The sequence below is a fragment of the Acanthochromis polyacanthus genome, chromosome 2 (assembly GCF_021347895.1).
Source record: "Acanthochromis polyacanthus isolate Apoly-LR-REF ecotype Palm Island chromosome 2, KAUST_Apoly_ChrSc, whole genome shotgun sequence".
NCBI classification, from domain to species: Eukaryota; Metazoa; Chordata; class Actinopteri; family Pomacentridae; genus Acanthochromis; species Acanthochromis polyacanthus.
Window position 1 is genome coordinate 40,399,879 of NC_067114.1, and position 22,558 is coordinate 40,422,436.

General features: G+C 40.5%; 1 protein-coding gene across 1 annotated transcript in view; it reads left to right on the top strand.

Moving 5' to 3' along the window:
* Positions 1 to 15,732: 15,732 nt before the first annotated feature.
* adamtsl5 (ADAMTS like 5) overlaps positions 15,733 to 22,558 on the top strand; it is a 68,182-nt gene continuing 61,356 nt past the window's right edge. Inside the window, exon 1 of the mRNA XM_022194834.2 lies at positions 15,733 to 16,380. Within this exon, the coding sequence (XP_022050526.1) occupies positions 16,361 to 16,380 (20 nt within the window). The 5' untranslated portion in view covers positions 15,733 to 16,360. The remainder of the gene's footprint in view (positions 16,381 to 22,558) is intronic.

Genomic DNA, 22,558 nt, shown 5'->3' on the forward strand with positions numbered 1-22,558 from the left:
TATCAGGATTTCTATCAAGACGGTAAACGACGAATAGCAGTTTGCAAGACGTACAACGTGAAAATCACAGTCAGACGACAACGTCAGATTCCGTTCGACATTTGAAGACCCATTCGGCCCAGTCAGTGCTTGTCAATTTTTTATCAGAGCCCGTTTACATTGTCTGGATAGTTGGCATTTTAGCTAATGTTAGCTTAATATGACAGTAAGGAGTGGGGGGATTAGCTGCTGCCTTGGGTAAAGTGCGCCGTCACACAATAATACTAAAATGTTATTCTCTTCATAAGTGCTTGTCAATTTGTTATTAATATCAGAGCTCGTTGTGTGTGTGAGTGAGTGAGTAAGTGAGAGACAGAGTGTGTGTGAGGGTGAGTATATGTGTGCATATGAAAGTGTGTGTGTGAGAGAGAGAGAGTCGGACTTTAACGAAGTTTAATATTAGCTGTTATTTGTTTTCATCGTTTGTTTCAACGCAGTGTTCAAAAATCATTTCATTTTGCGTGTGTGTTATCAATAATTTACAATAAATAATTTTGATGTTATTACTGTTTAGTTTGATTCTATGCAGTATTTTACTGAACATGAGTATTTACAAAGCAAATCCAAATTATCTTTTTAACATGTTGGGCACATTAGCCAGTGATGTTTACTGATAGTTACTTGTATCTTGTCTTTTCACTTTATTAAGATCATATTCTGCAGGTAAAATTACAATAATGTGACTTGACTTGGACTTGACTTGACCTATTACAGGACTTGACTTGACTTGACTTGACTTGCCCAAGAAAAAATATTTGGGATTTACTTGAGACTTGAAGGTTAAGACTTGAGACTTACTTGAGACTTACACATTTGTGACTTGGTCCCATCTCTGCCACTTACATCTTACAATATACAGTAAGTAAATTTTATACAGAGACATTTTGTCTTACTCAATTTTGTGTTTTGCATTACTATATTTTTTTCCACATAGGACTGCAAGACAACCTCACAGAGAGCCCCTTTTCACACCTGAGGAGGCTATCTGCACCATGGTTGTAGAAAACAATACCATAAGACTAAGTGAGATAAAGAGTGTCATTTCAGAGGACAACAACACCTTTGAAAGCATCCAAACAGTCAGCATCTTAACCATTGACAGGGTGCTGAAAAGACACTAAATGAGTATGATTATTTGAAAGAAATGGTGAAAGAGGGAAGGAGCTGCACTACCAGTATGCACAGGTAAAATCTGTATGAGCATGCAGTGACTGTACCTCACAGTGAACACTACAACATGGTATAGTGATATACAGTACAGTAAGTGTGACCTTTATACATTTGCTATGGCTGTAGTTGTCAGGATTCCCTTCTCACCCTCATCCTCCCTCTTGACATCCAAAAACCCTCACCCCATCTGTCTCCCCTACTGTTTCTCTTCCTCTCGTGTCCTTTTTTCCTTCTCCCTCTCTCTCCTCTCCCCAGCGAGGCACTGAGTGAAGCGCGGCCACACGGCTGCCTTCACTCAGGCAATCAGCCATCGCCCTGGAGTCCAGACAGCTGGAGCTCATCACCAATCACACCCACTGCAATAAGAACACAGGTTCATTCCTCCACTCTCTGCCAGATTGTTAAACTTGACACCCTGTTCAGTTTTCTCTCTAGCTGTGTTAGTTCTTTGGTGCCTGTAATTGGTTTTACTAACATTTCTTCTCTGCTCTTCTCCACTCAGAAGAACCAGCTGTCCGGACCTCCGTCTGCTGTGTCCCTCCGGAATCCCTCCTCAGAATGTGTCCCCTTCGGAAACCCCTCCTGGCCCCCCTCCCTCCCTCTCCTGGCGTCCCCCGGATTTGTCTCCTGCCATCCAGCCTGGTTCATGGTCCACATTGCCCCGGTTCCCCAGCGCTCCGACGTCCCCCTCCTTCCCGGTTCCTCGTCCTCCGCCTCCGTCAGCCGCCAGGGATCCTCCTTACCATCCGCCGCAGCACACTGTCACTCCTCCCGGAACCTACGACGGCTGCTGATCCCCGGCACAAGCGTTTCACCCGGAACCACTTCACTTCCCCTCAGAACGCACCCCGACTCCGCTCTCACTATCTCCATCCTTCCCTCCCACCAATAAAAGCATTCTACTTCACCTTGGCCTTGGTAGCGTGGTTCTCTGCTCGAATCCACTGTTAAAATTGTGACAGTAGTAAAGAAGATGCAGTATGTGCTTTATACATTTGGCAAAACTGTATCTTGTCCAAAATGAAAATGCATGTAATTTATAAAGCTCATTTTGTGTCTTCTGGATATAGAGTATAATGGAACTGGAAGCAAGTGAACCACCGCACAACTTCATCTACATGGATGAAGCTGACTTCAACCTAACGAAATGCAGAAGGCGTGGTCGACATACCACAGAGCTACAGATTATGTGCCAGGTCAACGGGGTGAGAACATAACCATAGGAGCTGCTATCTCTGAGAATGATGTGGTAACTCATATTCCAATAATTGGGCCTTCCAATACAGCGTATCTTGTTACCCTTTCAGACACTCTCTACAGGGACCTCATCCCTGAGCAACAGAGGGGTCAGACTGGAGAGAATTTGCCAAAGTTTGCGATAGTTTGGGACAATGTCAGCTTCCATTAGTCCACCGTCATCAGGCACTGGTTTGCCTCCCACAGCAGGATGCTGATGGAGCTCCTCTCACCCTACTCCCCATTCCTTAACCTCATTGAGGAATTTTTCTCAGCATGGACATGGAAAGTGTGTGATTGCCAGCCTCATGCAGAGATGACCCTTCTGGCTGCCATGGATGCACCGTATGATCACATCACAGCAGCTGCCTTCAGAGGCTGGATAAGACACTCTAAAAGATTCTTTCCACGCTGCATCGCAAGAGAAGATGTGGATGAGAATTTGTGGCCCAACAGACAGGAACATCAGGAGGTGTGCAAAGCCTGCACTATAATTCCTACAGCGCTGCATGTACGGTTTACCCAAAAGAGATTGTCCTGTGTTCACATTTCTACTTTTGTTTTTTGTTTTTTCTGTGTGCTATGCAGTGCTGTCTTTCTGTATTGCAATGACGTGGTCTGTCAACAAATTACAGGTAGAGCATAAATGTGAATCTTGTCCAGTCTCTTGCAATCAATCTCTCACATACACTAAGGTGTAGCTTACAATTTACAAAAAATTGCCATCAAAACTTTAGCCATAGTTTACATCAGAACATCCTTCCAGAGTATACTGTTATAATGACAACATGACTAAACAATTTGACTATCTTGTCCACAGACAGTGACATAAGGGCTTGTCATTCTGACACCACTGACATGTTCATTGAGACAGATATTTACTTTTGACAGATGAACTAAGGATTCTGAGCAAGAGACTGGCTTTTGCATGTAATCCATGATGTTTTGCTATTTGTACAAGCTGTTTTGAGAGATGCACTTACTGTTTTGCAGATATCAAGCATGATTCGAGAAAAGTACCAAAGCAACAGAGAAAAACTGTAATCCCTGGAATCAAATTACAGCAGCATGGATATTCATGGACTGCACAACATAATGTCACCTGACAAACTCAACACACACATGATTTAAAAAACAACTCTGCTGCAAATCCAGTGATATATCTGTGAAAAAACAACTTGGAGAATAAGTTACAAATGTAAGAAACTCCTGGTGTCATTCACATCTGTGTCAGCTGTTGTGGTAGAGGAGAACTAACACCAGAGTTATCCAGTCATGGTGACATAAACCAGCAGTTTTCTGATCTGGAGATGTATGAGACTTTGATTAATTTGCTAATAAAGGGGTACAACATAGAACCTTTAAGTCCTGCAACCAAACCCACTGAACCGAGAATATATTTATGAAGTTTTAAGCATAACTTTTTTTGGGGAAATGAAGTATATATTGTTGTTGAATGATGTTCATTTTGTCGTCTGTTAGAATAGGATAACATTAGTTTTTATACCGACAAATCAGTAAAGAAAGGACACACGTCACGCATGTCAGATGGCACTCTGGAGAAGACTGCAGATGCAAGGTAAAACCATCCTTTCTTTACTGATTTGTTGGTATAAAAAGTAATGTTATCCTAAGTATATATTGTCTTCATAAACCAAAATAACCAATGTTTCTCTTTAGTGCTGAAAACAGTTAAACACAATTGGAACAAGAAAAGCGCTCAAAGAGCACAGTACTCTGCCAAGGCTGCTCTGTCGTTTTATCATTTCCGATGGCTGAAATCTTGAAAAAGTTTGTGTCAGAAATCACGGCACCATAGAATGTGTCCATTTAATATCAGAGGTGGGTAGACTAGCCAAAAATTGTACTCAAGTAAGAGTAACGTTACTTCAAAATAATATCACTCAAGTAGAAGTATAAAGCAGTCATCCAAAAAATTACTGAAGGTATTTGATGAAAAGACTACTTAAGTATTGAGTAACTGTTTGACTGTAATGCCCGACTTATTACCTCCGCCAGGAGGTTATGTAATCACCGGAGTTTGTTTGTCCGTCTGTGTGTGTGTGTGTCTGTGTGTGTGTGTGTGTCTGTTTGTCTGTTAACAGCATAACTCAAAAAGTCATGGACGGATTTTCACCAAATTTTTACAGGATGTCCGGAAGAGCAAGAGTAAGAATCGATTAGATTTCGGAGGTGATCCGAATCACTGTCTGGATCCAGGAATTATTTAAAGGTCGAAGGACAATTGAGAGGTTTCCGCCAGGCCATCTCTCAATTGTGCAGACAGAGGTCGCTGCAACGATCCCGGGCGACGGCCGAATCCCCCGCGGCCGCTTCGGGCTGCCCAGGCGAGTCGGGACCGACGAAACGAAGCGGCGGCGACGCGTACGGTACCGTCACACGCGCGCGCAACGGTACGTGCGTGCGGCGGCGCCGCCTGCAAAACACTGTGCTGTTATACTGTACATGCTTTCTGCACAAACTGTTGAAACTCAATACAATCCGTCCATGACTTTTTGAGTTATGCTGTTAACAGACGGACAGACAGACAGATGGCCTGGCGGAGGTCTGCGCTCTCCGAGTGCTTTTCTAGTTGTTTTAGAAATGATGTGATCAGACAGACAAAAATGTAAAATAATGTGCAAATTCTGGTATTTCCAAATAATAAAATAAAATAAAACTAGCAAAAATAAAGAACATCTTTACAAAATGACAAGTTAAGGCACAAAAAACACAAATTTCCAAATGTCAGTTTTTCACAACATAGAGCTTTTGAAACAAATGCCTGTAGTAAGGTAGCATTTGTATGCTTGAACAGTTCATACCACTCCTTATGACAGACTCACTACATATACATCTTGGATTTTTTTTTTTAATCTTGCATACACTGTTTACACTTTTAATACTGCTAATATTGGACATACTCATTTAGACATTTTACATTGAACTACACTTTGGCAACATCTTTACCAAAAGAAGCTGCTGATCTGCATGTCATTCATTGTCTCTATATTTTTAGTCAATCCAATGACAAATCAGGTGAATCTAACCTAATTTACTTTTATTTTAGGAACAGTGCAATACACAGTGGTTCTGACAGCACTTTAATATAATAGCTTTGCATTTATAAAGCAACAATGGAACACAGACTTTCAAAGGCTTTATTGTCACATACAGCGACAAAAAAGTTGCAAATCTGTGCAGTTGTTCAGTATCCTGAACAAAAGGCACAAGTGAGGACTGTTGAGGACAAACATGCTGTGGCAGTCATTGGGGCCATTACAACTATTTTCTGTTCTAACGACAAATACTACATTAAAGCGTCTTTTATTTCTGAAAATCAAATAATGTGGGATTGGAAGTTGATGGCCCAGGCTGCGGGCAGTCATTGGAAAAGAGTTGAGGCTTTTGTCCAGTGTGGGTGCGCATATGATATTTCACATGATTTAACTGTCTGAAAGCCTTTCCACACTGTTCACAGACGTAAGGTTTTTCTCCAGTGTGGATGAGCATATGATTTTTCAAACTTGATGGTGTTGTGAAAGCCTTCCCACACTGGTCACAGAGGAAAGGTTTTTCTCCAGTGTGGCTGCGCATATGAATTTTCAAATTCCATGGTGTTGTGAAAGCCTTCCCACACTGGTCACAGAGGAAAGGTTTTTCTCCAGTGTGGATGAGCATATGACTTTTCAGTTGTGCTGAAAACCTGAAGATTTTCCCACACTGGTTACAACAATGTGATTTCTCTACATCTTGGGTAGGTTGATCCACCTCTTCTTGGCTGTAACCATTCCCACTCGTATCAAGACATCCACAGGGATTCTTGCAGGTTTGGTCCTGTCAAGCAAAAAACAGACAAAGTGACGTTCACAGCAGTGCAAGAGGATAGTAAATGACAAATGCTACTGGATTACACAGGAAGAGGTAGGGGGGTACCCTATAAAGTACAGGCAATTTCCGCCGAAATTTCTACTGAAGATGTACAGAAAGTAAATTGAATGCTGTTCTTGAACTGTTTGGAGTACATGCATGGTTGGGGTCTCATTTGAAAGCAGGCAATCTGAATTTTCACCCAGTGCAGCCAGAATTACTCTAGGTGCTACTGGCACAGAGTATTTCATGTTGGCACACACTGAATTAGGATGAATTTTTTTCTCGCCTACATTTTTTCCCTAATAAAACACCTGAAAATCAGTGTGGCGGCACTGTGAGAGCTTGAAAACACAATATTGCAAAAGCCTGGGGTCTTACATAGTTCAGATCAAAATTTCAGAGCAGTACTACAAGAAATGAGTGTTTCACACATGTATTTGTACTGCTATGCCCCGGCGCTGTCAATTTTGGACACCTTCTGTATACCCTCTGCACAATGGTATATGTTCGTTTTCAGCCCGTTTTCACATTATTCTCACTCCAAAAACTCATAAAGAACTCAAAAAAATCACTTCAGATAGGCTTCAGTGTCGATCAGACACACAGATTGAGAGGAATAGAGAGAGGCAGCAGGTGGAGCCCGGAGCAGACGTCTGGGAAGTGACATAACCCCGCTAGAAGAGGCGGGATTTATAGTTAAGCCATTCAGCAAGCTCATTGGCTACCAGGCCTGTCAATCTAACGTTTCCTCCGACGTGATTTGCTGAGAAGTAAGTCAGTCAGTGATGTAGTCCAAATCTGTCAGTCTCGGCCACGGTTGGCTGTTTCGCCGTGGTAGGTGGGCCAGAGTCACTTGATTGGTTGAAGTTCGGTTTGAAGCGGAAGAGAAGCGTTCAGTATCCATTTTGAATGCCGAACGAAGGAAATATAAGCATGTTTGATAAACTTATTTACAAAAATGCAGTGAATATGAAACGCACAGCGCCACCACGCGCCGCGTGGCCGCGCACGGAGCCGATCGATTTCTGGATTTTTTACTTATTTCGAAACATGTTTTGGACAAAGTATTATACTGGATTGTTTTCTCTGGATGGCTAAGCTTGGGTTCTGGCTGGTTTTTGTGGATTATCTTCATTTTTGACCAGGAACGAGCGTCCAAAGAGCATCCAACGGTGAGCTGTACACCTTTACGTGATTTGTTGTTTGTTGGACAAATGTGTTTATATTACCCGCTGTGGTAATCACATCTGAAAGTGGTTTATACCGGCGGATTCATGAGAATCTCAGCTTTATATGTGTTTGTATATAAAAACGGCCCGCCCTCGGGCCGGTGTACGTTAACAGTACACAAAAATCACACCCCTGCACACACCCTCAGTTTTCAGATCATGGTTCTTTATGTTCAGAGCGAAAAATCAAAACCAGAAATACAAAGCATTAGAGTGCTTCCTTTATCATTTTTTCAAACACAGGTTGAATGAACAGAGTATGACTGCGTTTTCTCAAAAAAGCCTGTCAATACTGCTGGAAGTGGCAGCAACCTACTAATAACAGTGACATTTACAAAAGAAAAATCTAATAATTTTTCTTTCAAAAATAAAAAATAATACAATTAAAATCCAATAAGATGCATGATTTAGAAAGTAGATGCCCACCTAGCATTTGTAAGAACCAAAGCATATTATTATAAGTACTACATAGCTACTCTGAATTTCTGGCTGGAATGTGGATGAGAGGGAACTTATAACAGGGCTTGATCACTTTCAGCGTGTATTTAAATCCTGACAATACGCTCTGCTGCTATAAAAACACCTCTGTTATCACTTTACTGTAGTCTGAATTGTTAGCAAGAGGCTGCTTAACTCTCCATAGGAAACTGACTTTGCACAGAATTCCTTGTTTTTTTTGTACTGCTGATGTTGACAGTCGAGTGATGCTGCCTCAAATGAGAGAGCAAATTTGACATACAACTTGCTACACACCCGATTACAGCTAAGCAGTGCATATAGCTTTCATCCAGTTCCACCTGACTTTGTCCATCCTTACTATTGTTAACTAAGAAACCGTAGTGTTCCCAAACAGCAGAATTGAATCATGTTGGAAGGTTTTCAAGCTCTGGTTGGTGGTGAGATGAAATTATGGAGATTCATTTTGAGCTCCACACTCACAAAAATGTTTTGCACACGCAGTGGCTACATTTGTTTGGTGTACCAAACCGAAACCCCTGTACTGAAAATGTTTGGTACACATACGTCTTGAACAAATGAAAGCAGGTAGAAGTGAGAATGCACTGAGGTATCTTTTGTCAAGACTACTTTTTCGACATAATTTTAATCTAAAAGTGTTTTATCTGACATTTACTATTAAGGCCTAATAAACACATTGTCAATTTGTTTTCAGTTCAATATTCAGACTCACATCCTTGCCAGTGGAGGATTTTTACGTTTACCTAACAAGGAAGGTGCAGCAGGTATTTCCAAGCAGCCAGTTCCCACATGACTACTACTGCCTGAGATGTGTCAAAGTAGCCAAAATAGGACAAGTTTCAATTCTACACACAGTGGGTACAAGTTGAAGTGACTTACCGCTGCCAATGAGCTCATTTCACTGCTGGTGCAATTCTTGTGTTCAACCTGAGAGTCATCCACCGATGAAGCAGGTCTGACAAAATCAAATTAAGATAGTAAATCCAAGGAAACCCCCAAAACTGCAATTATACCACCAATTACAGTAAGACTTGTCATACAAACACTTGAATAAATACATTTCTAATCCTGAGCATGAAAATTGATTTGATCTGGAGAACATTAGCTGAAAACAGACAGTAAAGAGCAATAACAGAAAATCTTGTTGGATTCATATCCACTGTAGTTTGTGCCTTTTTTAAATAACTGTAGCCTGAAATGCATGATATGTAAAAATTGAGAACATTGAAATAGTCTAAATGTGACTATTCCAGTCAGTTTTTGCCCTTTCAACCGTTTAGTTTATTTCTTACCGTTTATTTGGATGAAGTTTGATGAACTGCTGCAGTTTAGAAAGCATCTTCACACAGGTCAGAGTCACTGAGGATCTGGAGATGTATTGCTGGTTTCCACGGCAACCAAAGGGAATTCCACTTCAACAGGTTTGAATTCCAGAAGTGTTTTAAAAAATGATACATTCAATGCACTAAATATCAGAAACCTGAGAAGCTACCTAAAATAAAGTAAAAATCACAAGACATAAGCTGACAAATGGGACTTTTTCATCCTCTATGTTGAGAACTTAATATAGTTCATGATATCAAAGTATTTCAGAACAGTTTAACTGTGTTTGGTATTACTGACTGGCCTGGAGTTGTTGAGAGAAGGATGCTGCACAAACTGCTGAACATAATAGACAACATTTGACATGAACGAGTCATCTGTTTTCAGTTGGGGGCTTCTTCAGTTCTGCAATAGTAAGAACTTTTTCAGAAAGTTATTTAAATGAAGCATTGTCCAGGGTTTTTTTACTCTAAGAGGGAGCTTCTTCCACAGCATTGGGACTAAAATATAAGTATCATGTCAGCTGTGAAGGCGATCTGGTTTAGTCTAAATTTCACGAGCACATCCAGCAAATTTGGATTCAGGTTAGTCCCTGTCAGTAAACAGTCATTCAGTGAGGGGCAACCTTCTTCATATGATCACGCATCAAAATAACTCTTAGTTTGGTTGTTACTTTGTCTTCTCAAAGCACAACATGATGTAAGCACGTAACGCTTCACAGTCTCCTGCTGTTCTATTGTGGAAGCATTGTCAGGCACATCCTCACAGACGCCTTGCTGCAGGTAATCCTCTATGACATCATTGTAGCTTGTGTACAGTGTTGCATCCATCACAAGTCTCCTCTTGAGGCTTTCAAGTCATTTCTTTGCAAATCTGAAGTTGCTGGGAAGATCTTGTCTGTCTGGTCGCTGTAGTAAAGCAATCTGGGAGCGCTCATCTTTGAATTTCACATTCTGTTCAAAGTTCTGACAAGCCTCTGTCTCCTCTGGGCGGTGAATTTTCTCCTGCATGATGCCCAGGGACTTCACCTCACAAAATGCATGAAGCTGTTTTGAGATCTGTGTGTCTTCATCCAAACTTATGTGCATACAAGCAGCATCTGTTACACAAGAGGTTGAAACTGGCCTTTGTAAAGTCCATCCAAATAAACTTTCTACAGCCACTAGTGATTCTGTGATCCTCTGGACCATCTCAGAAACTATCTGGCTACCCACCTCTGTTTAATATAGATGTACTCAAAAACAATACGACCTTGAGCACAGGCATGTTTTATGCCTGTACGTTATGTACGGATACCGACTCATGTGACCTAAATATGTATCAGGCGGTGGGAATTAATGGGACTCAGAAACACACCCACAATTTAATCACTTGTTCCTGGTATCATTTCTGATGGATAAGTCCTGAAAAGTCCACAGTGTGGATTGCAATCATGTGATCGTCAGCAGGCAGCTGACATAGTGTTCACCTGTAGTTATAGTTACAGTGACGCTGTGCTGCTATCTCGTAATGATACAGAAATCTTTAACAAATCTGTGGATCCAGACTATAAGCCGCATCACTGCCAAAATATAATCGGTTGGTCCTTGTGTCATTTGTGACCTTTCCTAAAAATTTCATCCAAATCCGTTAGCCCATTTATGAGTAATGTTGCTAACAAACAGACAATGTACACCAAACATCACAGAACTCCGCCATGTTCCTTGGCAGAATAATAAAGAGGCACAATAAGGTGCCTTGAAGTCCTGCAACCAAGCACATGAACTGAGACTATTTAAAAAGTTTGCAACGTAATTTTTTTGGGAAATGAAGAATATAGTGATTTCATAAACCAGAATATCAAAGGTCTCCTCAGATAATCAGCTAATCATGCACACTTTTCCTCTGTTAACTTTAGTGCTGAAAACTGTTCAACCCATTTGGAATGAATTGATAAAACCAGCAATATCTGTAGTATTTGTGGCTGCTAGTTTGCGTGGTTGGTAATTGGACCTTGTTCTCATCATGAACCTTATTTCCTCTTGAGATTAGTCCTCTTTATTCTCCGATTTATTTATTTTTTTATATTTTATTTTTGCCAGTAACAGTTAAGACTGACAGGAAACGGGGAGAAGAGTAGGGGAAGACATGCAGCAAAGGGCCATGGGCAGGAATCAAACCCAGGCCGTTGTGTCGGAGACCAGCCCCTGTACATGAGTCACCCGCTTGACCTGATGAGCTATACAGGCGCCCCTTTACTCTCTGATGTTTAAACCAAGCGTGTCTTATTTAGTGCTCTGATGCTTCTGTAGACTTATAACACTACAGGTTTGTGTCGTCCGCAGGTCAACAAGTGTAGATTTGTTGTGTGGATTTGTTTGTGCAGCATCACATCCTGTGTATTGAGGAGTGATCTTAATATTTACCGATGCTGCGTATGCTCCCTGCAGGGTCACAAACAAAGTGGTGGTGAAAAACTGGGACTTGAGATGTAATTCTGCGTTAGCATTCCTGCAGCTCCGTGGGCAGAAATGTTTGCTCTGTTTTGTCTGCTCGCTTCTAGATGATAGTTCAAGGATGAGAGTCAAAAAGTGCGGCAGCTCAGACGTATGGTCTGACTGTGACAGAGTTCACAGGGAGGCCGTGTGGTTGCTTCACCACATCGTAGGAAACTGGAGACGGCCTGCATGTTACGGCCTCATTCATCACAGGACACACTTTAGCTGTAAAACAAAACCTAGGGGCTGAAGCATGTCAGATATGAAACGAGACAAAGAAGATGCCCGAAGGATACAGTTACAGTCAGCTACAAAGGAAAGAGGGCGTTTTTAGATGTTCCTGGTAGGAAAGCTAAGGCTGGTATGGAGCGATTAACGCAGAAAGATGTCCTGACATGCAGATAGTGATGAAGTTTGTCTCCCTGAAGCAGGAGGAGGGTGGGGAGGAGAAATCAGTGGTGGGATGAGAGGAAATTAGTAAAAAGTGAATACACTAGAGATACAGGAAGGAGTGGATGATGTGATTACGAAATGTTGGAAAAATAAAGACGCTGGAGGGTGTGTTTTTGTGTCGGATTTATGCTTCTGTTTTCAAATTATTAAATTAGTTTATCGTCAAGAACCGAAAAATCTAGTGAAATTTAACAAAGAGTATACTGAAATAACATCCTCCCAGTTCTGATTAAGTTATTTTGGTTCCTGTCATGTTTTCTGCAGCAGCTTCAACAGTAAACATGAAAATAAAACAATAAAACCTAATCAATACTATGTTAACATAAGATGTAATGTACCAAAGTTGTGATTGAAACCAGTAAAAGCTCTACTGGAAGGTCATGATATAACTTATAACACTATTTATTGCAGGGCCGGCCCTAGGACTTTGGTGGCCCTCAGCAAGATTTTTTTTGTGGCCCCAAAACATGCACAGGGCAACTACCAAATCACGTGCACAGCTTGTAATTGGGTTAAAACACACATGCACATGATTAACAGCAAATATTTATTTTTAAAAAAATGTATCCTTAAAACGGTAGAGATAATTACCAATAAGTGTTCAAAATAACAGAAAAAAAATAAGTTAACTTTTTTTAAAACTGTAAAAGCAATCAACTTGGATTTAACCCTTTACGCTTCAGTGCGTAGTAGGTGTACCGCCGGCGGTACACCTACTAATTTGCATAGGAATTTCAAGAATGTCCGACGGCTGCAAACCCGATTATACAAACACTATACGCCGATGGAAAGCTTAGATTCTCATGAATCCGCCGGTATAAACCACTTTCAGATGCGATTACCACAGCGGGTGAGAAAAACACATTTGTCCGACAAAAACAAATATTCATCCATCCGTTCTCTATACACGGCTTCAACGCACACAGCGCGACTCACATTTCCGGGTTCATTATTACACACAGAAAAAAAGATTCCACAAAAACGGCCATAATCCAACCTTTTACATCCAGACAACACAAGCCAGTAAACTATTTTGTCCAAAATATGTCCTGAAGTCGGTATAAAATCCACGAATCGGTCGTTTTCAAGGAAATGCACCTCGCGATGTGCGTCCAATATTCCCTGTATTTTTCATCATTTTTTTAATTTAAAAATAGAATATTAGCGATTTTTTTGTACTGAAAACGGCTGGAATTGACTGAAGCTTAAAGGGTTAACAAGGTCTATAAGTAAAAACAATGACAAATGAACACCAAAAACGTAGTATATTTTGACAAATAGCAGTGGTCAGTAAGAGTGCAAAATATTCAAAATATTGAATAATACAGTCAACAACTTTACAGAAAAGCAATTAACTTGCATATATCAAAGTCAAAAATCAAAGCCAATGACAAATGAACACTAATTATACAGCTAAAATATTCTGACAATTGTACTAAAGAACAGCTATAGGCTACTATACTATAAACTATAAAAACTATAGCTTCATCCTTTCACCACCATCCAACATCAGCAAGAATGATCTCAAAATCTTTGCCTCCTTGCTTTTCTTGAAGCAAAATCGTCAATGACATCCTCGTAGGACACCTGTTTGCCAACCTCATGGTTTATGCTAATAATAGCAAGTCCTGTGAAGCCGTCTTGTGCCATCGATGATCGCAGGTATGTCTTTATCAGCTTAAGTTTTGAAAAGCTTCTTTACAGTATCCATGCCTGATTGCTGCCTAGCTTGTTGCCTCCTACTAGAGCAGCAACCGTGTCACCATCCTAAGGCTGCTCAAAAGCTGTCAACATTATTGCATCGCAATACTAAAATCAAGGCAGGCTACCCAAACGACGCCTAAGGCCATTTGTATTCGCTAACTAAAAGATTTGAAATGTTTAATTTTCTGTGACAGCCATGCTGTGCGTGCGAGGTTGGAGAGTTTAGGCTACTTGCATTAGAGCGCGTTGATGGGGCACTGCACGCGCTTGAGTGAGAGAGCGAGTGAGAGAGATTGTATTGGAAAGATTTGTGTGAAGTCGAGTGACATGATAACCTTTATCTTGGGCTCTTCTTTCCATCTCCATCTTCTTCTTTTTTCGTCCTTCAGCACCACTCCTGAACTTCCTTTTTGGAGCCATGATGCCATCTCTAGTGCTACTGCTTTTCCATCTGTGGCTTCTCCAGACCAGTGTAATCGATCAAGTTTGAAATGGTGCCGTGGTGTCACAGTAGCTTAACTTACGCACGAAGCATGGAGTCACCAATTGACTGCTGGTTTATTTTTTCTTTCCTGTATTTTTCCTGTATAGTTTTCTAATAAGCCAGTTTAAATTGATATGTTACCATGGTGATTTATGTTTTATTGGAATAAAGACAGGGACAAAATGCGAATCACACACTTATTGTGGTGTGGCCCCCTCTAGTGGATGTGGCTATAAACAACGGCATAGAGTGTTTATGCCAGCGGCCGGCCCTGATTTATTAGCATGAGATGATAAAAAATATTATGGAAACAGTACAAACTTAAAGAAAAAAACATGCATTTAATGACTATAATAACCATTCACAAACTTGCAGAACAGTTCCAGTGCATCTTGTCTTTTCACTTTTCTAAATTATAACACATTTCTCCTAAAAATGTTCACTCATCCTGGGTTTTCATGGTGGTTTGAGTTTGCATATATCTAATATTTCCTCCCATAGATGTTCAACTGAGATCTGGAGACTCTGAAGGTGAAAACACACGTTTCACATCATTTCCAAAACAAACCTGGTGCCGTATAGCCATAGAAGCATCTGTATTTGTTATTTCTATCCTGCATGTAGCTTAAGGAGCACAAAATGCCACATTCAGCATTATCTGAAGCTAAAGAACTTCATGTTTATCATTGTATTGCTTTAAAATCAAATCACATTTTTATTTCTTATTGTTTTTACATTGTTTGATGTAGTTTGTTTGCGTTTAGTGTTTCTATTTGTTTCCTGTGCTTTTTCCTATGTACTCTCCACTACTTTAGGTATGAAAAGTGCTGCAGAAATGACTCTGTCTTGCCTTTTATTTTATTTATTGCACATATTATAACGGGAATATCATAAAATCTTGTTCTTTTCAAGTAAAACGTTATGTTCTGAACCTATATCGTTTAAAGCAACCCTTTTTGCAAATCTGACAGCACCAAATCAGTCCTTAATCCTAAGAAGTAAGTTCATTTGTGCCTCTAATTGTTCCACCAGCTTCTTTCAAAGTAGAGAAGCCATCAGGCAGTCATCCTACTCTCTGTGCTGCTCACGGTTGCTTTAAACTTATGAATGAGACGCCTTTCCGTGCCGGATTGAAGGTGTTTCCACTTGTAAAGTTGTTGCAGCACAAAGGTGAAGCCTGGAGATTTCTGTTTGTGACGCTTCAGCTGCTGCGCTCTGATTGGAGGAGAGAGGCGCGTTCACGGCAGGAATGCAGCGCTCAGGTGGAGGGAGAGTCAGAGAGGGGAGGAGAGGGAGAGAGAAGAGGGGGGAGACACCGACACACCGACAGCAGCCCTCAGACCGCACCGTGGAGCAGCCGGCGGTCCAGTGCGCTCCTCACCAGCGCTTTCTGACGCACCGTGCGCGCTTTGGATGATTGGAGCGAGAGGAAAAAGGTCAAAAAGAAAAGAGAGGAAGCGGCTTCTGGAGCTACCTGCTGCTCTAACAGTAGAGTTACCCGCTCAGGACTGAAGTTCCAACCACCTGCGACAGTGAGGATTAATCCAGCTGATGGGAAAAACGTTGTTTGTGCCAAGAAACTCTCCAAGGTGCGCCTTTTTCACACTTTAAAAACAAACCTGCTGTGATGCGTCTTGGGAACTGAGGAACGCAGCTATTTGGAGCTCTGCAGCTGAGAGAGAAGACAGTTAATTTAAAGCTTAAAAAACAGAAGAAGAGGACGAATAAAAGGGGCCGGACGGAGCTGGATATGGATGGTGTTGTCGGGTCGCCGCAGCCTGCAGCTGGGACGCGCTGTGCGTCTGAGCCGCGACGTTTCTCATCATGATACGTGATCAAAAGTGCACCTGACCGCGAATGTAACATTACCTGAGGCCAATCCACACGGATCTACTATGTCCTCAGCACAGAGCAGGTAAGAAAAGCCCTCTTTTCTGTCCGATTATTACAGGGGAGCTGATGAGATTATTACAGGGAGGCTTTGATGAGAGGTGACAAATTCCAAAGGCAGCGTGTGGAGGCTGCTTGAGCTGGAAATATGTGGTGGCTTTAAATATTTACTTGCTTTCAAGGAACTGCAACATTTTTGTCCAGTACAGTGATGGATGGAAGGTGATAAATTCCTGGGACAGTTGAAGTTTAAAGGAGCCTGTTTGTTGTTTGTTAGTGGGTTTTAGGCAGTTGTTTTTGATGCACGTTTGCTAAATTCCCCTTGTGTGCTGCACCGTTTGGCTAAAAGAAACCCTGACTTGCAGCAGCTCAGATAATCCTGGATGTTTTGCTCTGAGGGCAGAAGTCCTTTCCAGCCTGCTATGAGCGACTCTCTGCCAGCGGGTGAGGTAATCCTTCTGCCATATCTGTGATATTGCAACTCCTGACTCCACATTCCACACATCCTGCTACACCACCTTTATCTCCTAAATGTCACCGCCTATAAATACCCAGCTCATATTTGATCTAATCCCATCGCTGCAACAGAGAACACAAACACAGAGGAGGCGACTGCACAGGGGACTCCAGATTTGTTTCTTCTTAAACCCTTGATTCCTCTTCATCTCTGCTCTGATTTAAAAGTGTTTCAAAGTGTGGTTTTGTCTTTTTTCTGTGCTGCATTTGCTGTAAAGTGTCAGCAGGGATGTGCAGGACTGACCACAGTGTGCAGAAACATTTGGCTCAGGGAACATTTTCTGTCTCCCTGAAACACTCAGCTCTCTTTTCATCAAAGTTTCTACAACCTGGAAAGATTCAAGTCAAAGATCTGTTAAGAAAGAGCATCCTGATAGCTGAGTGGTTAAGGTGCATCTCTTAAATGTATAAATGCTGTCAATGGTGACTTTCTAGTTTGATTTCCAGCTAAGTAGACCCTTTCTGCATGTTATGTCCCTGCTCTTTTCCCCGAACCTATGAAAGCAATATGCCAAAATTCGGGGATGAATAAAGTGATTCTATTCTGTTCTATTCTATTCTATTCTAAAAATCATTGTGCCGTGTCTCCATGATGTATCTTGAGGTGCATTTTGACATATAACATTAGTAAAAGTTAAAAAAACTTCCTCTAATTTTGGAAAAATTGAAGAAGCCTCTTGGATGAGAGGTGAAACGTCTTCCAGAACCCTGAAAGTCAAGTTCCTTACTGCTGTCGGACCACAGTGTGCAGAAGCATTTGGCTCAGGGCACATTTTCTATCTCCCCGACAAGTCCCTCTAAAAACTCAGCTCCCTTTTAACCAGTGTTTCTGCAACAGAGAGATTTCAGTCAGAGATCTGTTAAGAAAGGCACATAAACAAGCATGCTGACAACTGAGTGTTTAGGGTGCACGCCTTAAAAGTATGAATGCTGTCAACAGTGAGTTTGTAGTTTGATTTCTGCCTAATTAGACCCTTTCTGCATGTTATGTTCCTGCCCTTTTCCTCCAAATTATGAAAGCAATGTGCCGAAAAATACCCCCAAATCCTCGTGTTGCATCTCCATGATGTATCTTTAGGTGTATTTTGATGTATAAATTAAAAGAAAAAAACTTCTTCTAATTTTGGAAAAATTGCATCACTTGTGGTGGTTTTTGTGTTCTTTGGAAAAAACGTCAAGTGCCTCATGAAAGACAGAAACACCTTTTGTAAACTAAACTTTTCAGAACTGCAGAAGCCTCTTGGATGAGAGGTGAAACGTCTTCCAGAACCCTGAAGGAAAGTCAAGTTCCTTACTACTGTTGGACCACTGTGTGCAGAAACATTTGGCTCAGGGCACATTTTCTGTCTCCCTGATAAGACTTTGGAGGAATGTTTGTTTGGGAGCCTCATGAACAGATTTAATCTACTTAACATGGAACACTGAGCATATAGCTTCAAAATGAGGACTCTAATTTGGTGTTACATGCGATGATGTCACTCTCTCCTGCAGGGGAGGAATTTCAATCCCCTTATTTCTTCTCTGAGCGCTGCAGAAGGACATCAGTGTTTTTAAAAAAGTGACCTTTTGTTACCAAGATTTACTATTTGCCCTAGAAAGTTTATCCAAAATTTCCTTTTCAAATAAAAAAATGACTGTACTTTTGCACAGTGGAAAGCAACGAAAGTGCATTCTTGTCCTTCATCTCTCACAGATGTACCATCACAGGTAATCGGACCCAGATGTGTACATACAATATGGTCAGAAAAGTAGTTCTGAAGGTTATAAAGTGATGGAACCACAATGAGGCTCTCAGAAGGTAAAAATCATTCGTCTACAAACAGAAAAAACTTCATATTTGTCAGTTTTGTGGTGCAGTTGACTCTAAATACTGTCATCAGCATTGGAGAAGAAGCAACTCAAATAATAAATCAGTGCTGAAGCTGATTCCAGATTCTTCATTGATGCAACTGGGAGTTAGAAACTCCACCAAAGTTGCCAAATACATCTGCAACTAATGGTCTTGGTCATAGCAGGTTATTTTCCATTGAATTGATTAGTTGTTTGGTCTATAAAGAGGTAAAATGGTGAAAAATGTCAAGCAGAAACTGTCAAATGTCTTGTTTTGCCTACCATTCGAAGATATTCAGTTTACAGTAACAGAGGAGGAAAGAAACCAGAAAATACTTACATTTAAAAAGCTGAAATTAAAAAAATTCCACTTTTTTTCTTGGAAAAGTTACACAAACCATATCAAACTAGTTTGTAATTAAATTAATGGTCAACAACTAACCAATTAAACATTGCGTCTCATCTGTGCCTGGCACATAATCTGAATTTTGAAGCTCCAGCAGTCGATGTTCCATTAAAGAAACACTTATCAAAGCGCTTCTCTTCAGATTCTGATAACTCCACTCCAGCTGCTCAGGCTGATTATTTTTATGATTGCAGTAGATTCCTCCACTGGGTGTTACTTAGTCTCAAAATATGAAGTATGAACTCCTACAACCCCTGAATCAGTGGTGGAAAAACGCAATTAGATTCAAATCTAAATCTAGTGCCTGAGTTTTGAGTTTTCCTTCACATAGAGATAGATAGAAAGATATTTCTGCATAAATTGATGCAGAAACAGGAATAAACTAGTGCATAAAGATTCACCATAAAACAGAAAATGGAGTATTTAATTTGCTAAACAGGATACAGGCAGATACATGTATTTTGTACCAAAAAGGTTGTCAGGAACCACAGCTGACTTCTGACATTTTGACAGGTATTTTCTTTCTTTGTCCATCTTTTTTTTTACAGATTATTTAACCTGGAGACTTTCATATCCATCCAAGCCTTAAAAGGTTCAACTGTCAGTCACTTAACATCGTCTGTGCAAAGAATAAACAAGACTGAGCAGCTGAAACGACCTCTTCCAGTTAGAAACTCATCATATGTCTTTGTCATTTGAGGTAAAATATAGTAGCTTTAGTTACAAGAGGCAGGCTATTTCCAAAAAGGTTACAGAGGACAGTCAAGGCAACAAGATTTTCTACACAATTTAAAACTATTCCAGTCAATAATGTGGTCATATTTTGGCAAACAAACTTCCATTAAGCAATGCCGAGGTACAGAAATCAAAGCTATACTGATTAGTGTTGTGGAAGTTCAGCGATATCGAGGACAACTGGTTGGGAGTAAAGGTTTACTGATATCAGGAGAAGTGACACCAGCAGAGCAGCAGGACATGCATACAGATAAATATGGAGACAACTCGTCTGCTTTGTCACATCAGAATAGACAATATCTGGTCTCCTGCAACATCTGCCTGTCTAAAGACCATTATGACCTTTAAAAGGGGGAAAGAGTCATTTTTACTTCACATTTAGTTCATTCATTTTGAAGAAAGATGATGTTAGCAGCAACAAGGAGACTCTAGCCTTTCAGTCGTTGAGCAAAAAATGTGACAAACAGTGCCATGTAATTACATTTATATACAAATTTCAGACGAAAATGCTGCTTCCGCCACAGAATCAACCTGTTGTAGTCATCAGGTATACCTCAGCTCTCCTTTAACTGGAGTTCTACAACCTGGAGAGATTCCAGTCATGGATTTATTAAGAAAACATCTGCGAGTTTCTTGTTTGATTTCCGGCTAATTAAACCCTTTCTGCATGTTATTTCTCTGCTTTTTTCCTCCAGTACCTCCTGTCTATTTCTACTGCTTCTACCCTATGAAAGCCAGCTGTCAAAAAAAATCCCTAAAAATCTTTTTTTAAGTGGTATATAGAGAGGTCAGAGTCACAAGTCGAGTTTCCATGATGCATCTTTAGGTGCATTTTGATGTATAACATTTGTAAAAGTTAATGAAAATGGCAAAATCTGAAAAAAAAATCCCCTAATTCTGCAAAAATTAAGCTTGCTTGAGGTGGTTTTAGACTTTAAAGGTCAAGAGCTGATAGAAATGCCAAGTTCTGATGTAGCAAACTTGTGCCGCACATGACTGATCAGATATTTCTTTTATTGTCTTTGCCTCCAGACATCATAAAACATGACCAACTCCAGCTCATACAAAAGAATAACTCCAACTTTTACGACTGAGAACAAATCTTCAGTCGGGACTTCACTCCATTTTTTACTGTAGTTGGTCTCAGTTTTGTTGGTTTCTTCTTGTTCTTTGAGTACTTTTAGCCACTTCTGGCTTTTTCTACTCTGTTTATTGCAGCGATGCACCCTACAGCGCCACCTTCTGATGATGTTTTACAGACTAAGTTTATTCACTCCAAAGCAGTTTATGGAAACAAACATAATTAGTATTTTTTTTGCGACATTTCAAAGTTCAACTTTTCTTGACTTTTATGTGGGAACACAACTGGCGCCTTCAATCTGGAAGGATTACAGTCAGGAATTTAGTTGATAATTTATTAGGAAAGTCACATAAAAGAGCCACCTGATAGCCGGTGAATATTACCTGGATGCCATCATCAGTGAGTCCTTGATTCGATTCCCAGCTGTTCAAACCTTTCTACATATCATCTCCTGCGCTTGTCTCCATATTTATTGTACTAAAGCAACTGCTCCTAACACAATAATAGCGAATACCCAAAACACGATCCTAAAAAAAGGGAATGTCATGAATTTCCATCATGCACAACCTACATTTCCACCAGTAAGACTAACAAACGGTGATTAAAAAACCCCCACATCTGCATCTCAGCTGCTGAATTTTCCCTCCATGTCTTGTTCTGCCACCGTCTCGTTGACCTAAACAACGTCTCCAGGTCACTGTGAACCACATCCTGAACTCGTCTGTCAGCTGTTTGCAGTCAGATGCTGAAATATTATCGGTGTAGTTTCAAGGTTCAGTCCGATAAGACTTTACTGCTCCGTGTTTGTGTCTCTGTGCATGAAGCCGATGAAAAGCTCCGACTTTACCGTCTGAAAGCCTGATTTCCAAAGAGGATTAGAGCTGCGTTTTAACCAATTTAGAGCGTTCCTTTGTCTGTCAGCAGGATGTTTTAAAAACCCCTCGTGAAAGAATTTCCATGAAGTTTGATGGACACGTCGGCCTCGCGCCAGGGAACAATTGATTTGGTTTTGGTGGAGATCCAGATCTGGGATTTCTGCCACTGGAACATTAGTGTTCATAGCTGTAATTATGAATCTGATGGAGACAGAAACTCGACTCCCAACCCTGTGGATACATGTTCAGGTTTAGGGTTTTATTTAGTGTTTAAGTGTTGAAGAACCTTTGACATGTCTGTTTTTTGAAAGTTTAAAAGTTTGTCTGTGTTCCACAAATAACATCAAATGTCCTGTTTAGTCCAAGATCCAAAAGTATTCAGTTTACTGCCATAGAGGAGGGAAACAAACCCCTGAATATTCACATTTTATGAGCTGAAGCCTAAATAAAATGTCGTAAACCAACGATTTGTTTATCATGATAGTTTCAGCTGTATACATATAACTACATGATGGTAACAACTAATCTATTAGATGCTGCATCTCTTAAAAAAAAAGTCAAAAACTAGCGAAAAATCTCTCATTTTTTTCATTTAGAGAAAGATCGACATTTAAGAAGTCAAGTAGTACCATGTGGTTTGACATTAATGTGCTAAAAAATTCTAAAATTAAAAACAAACAGAATAAACAGTTGTAGATGATTAAATTAACAGTCAATCAGTTAATCGCTGCTGATATAACGCAAAGAACGATTACATTTG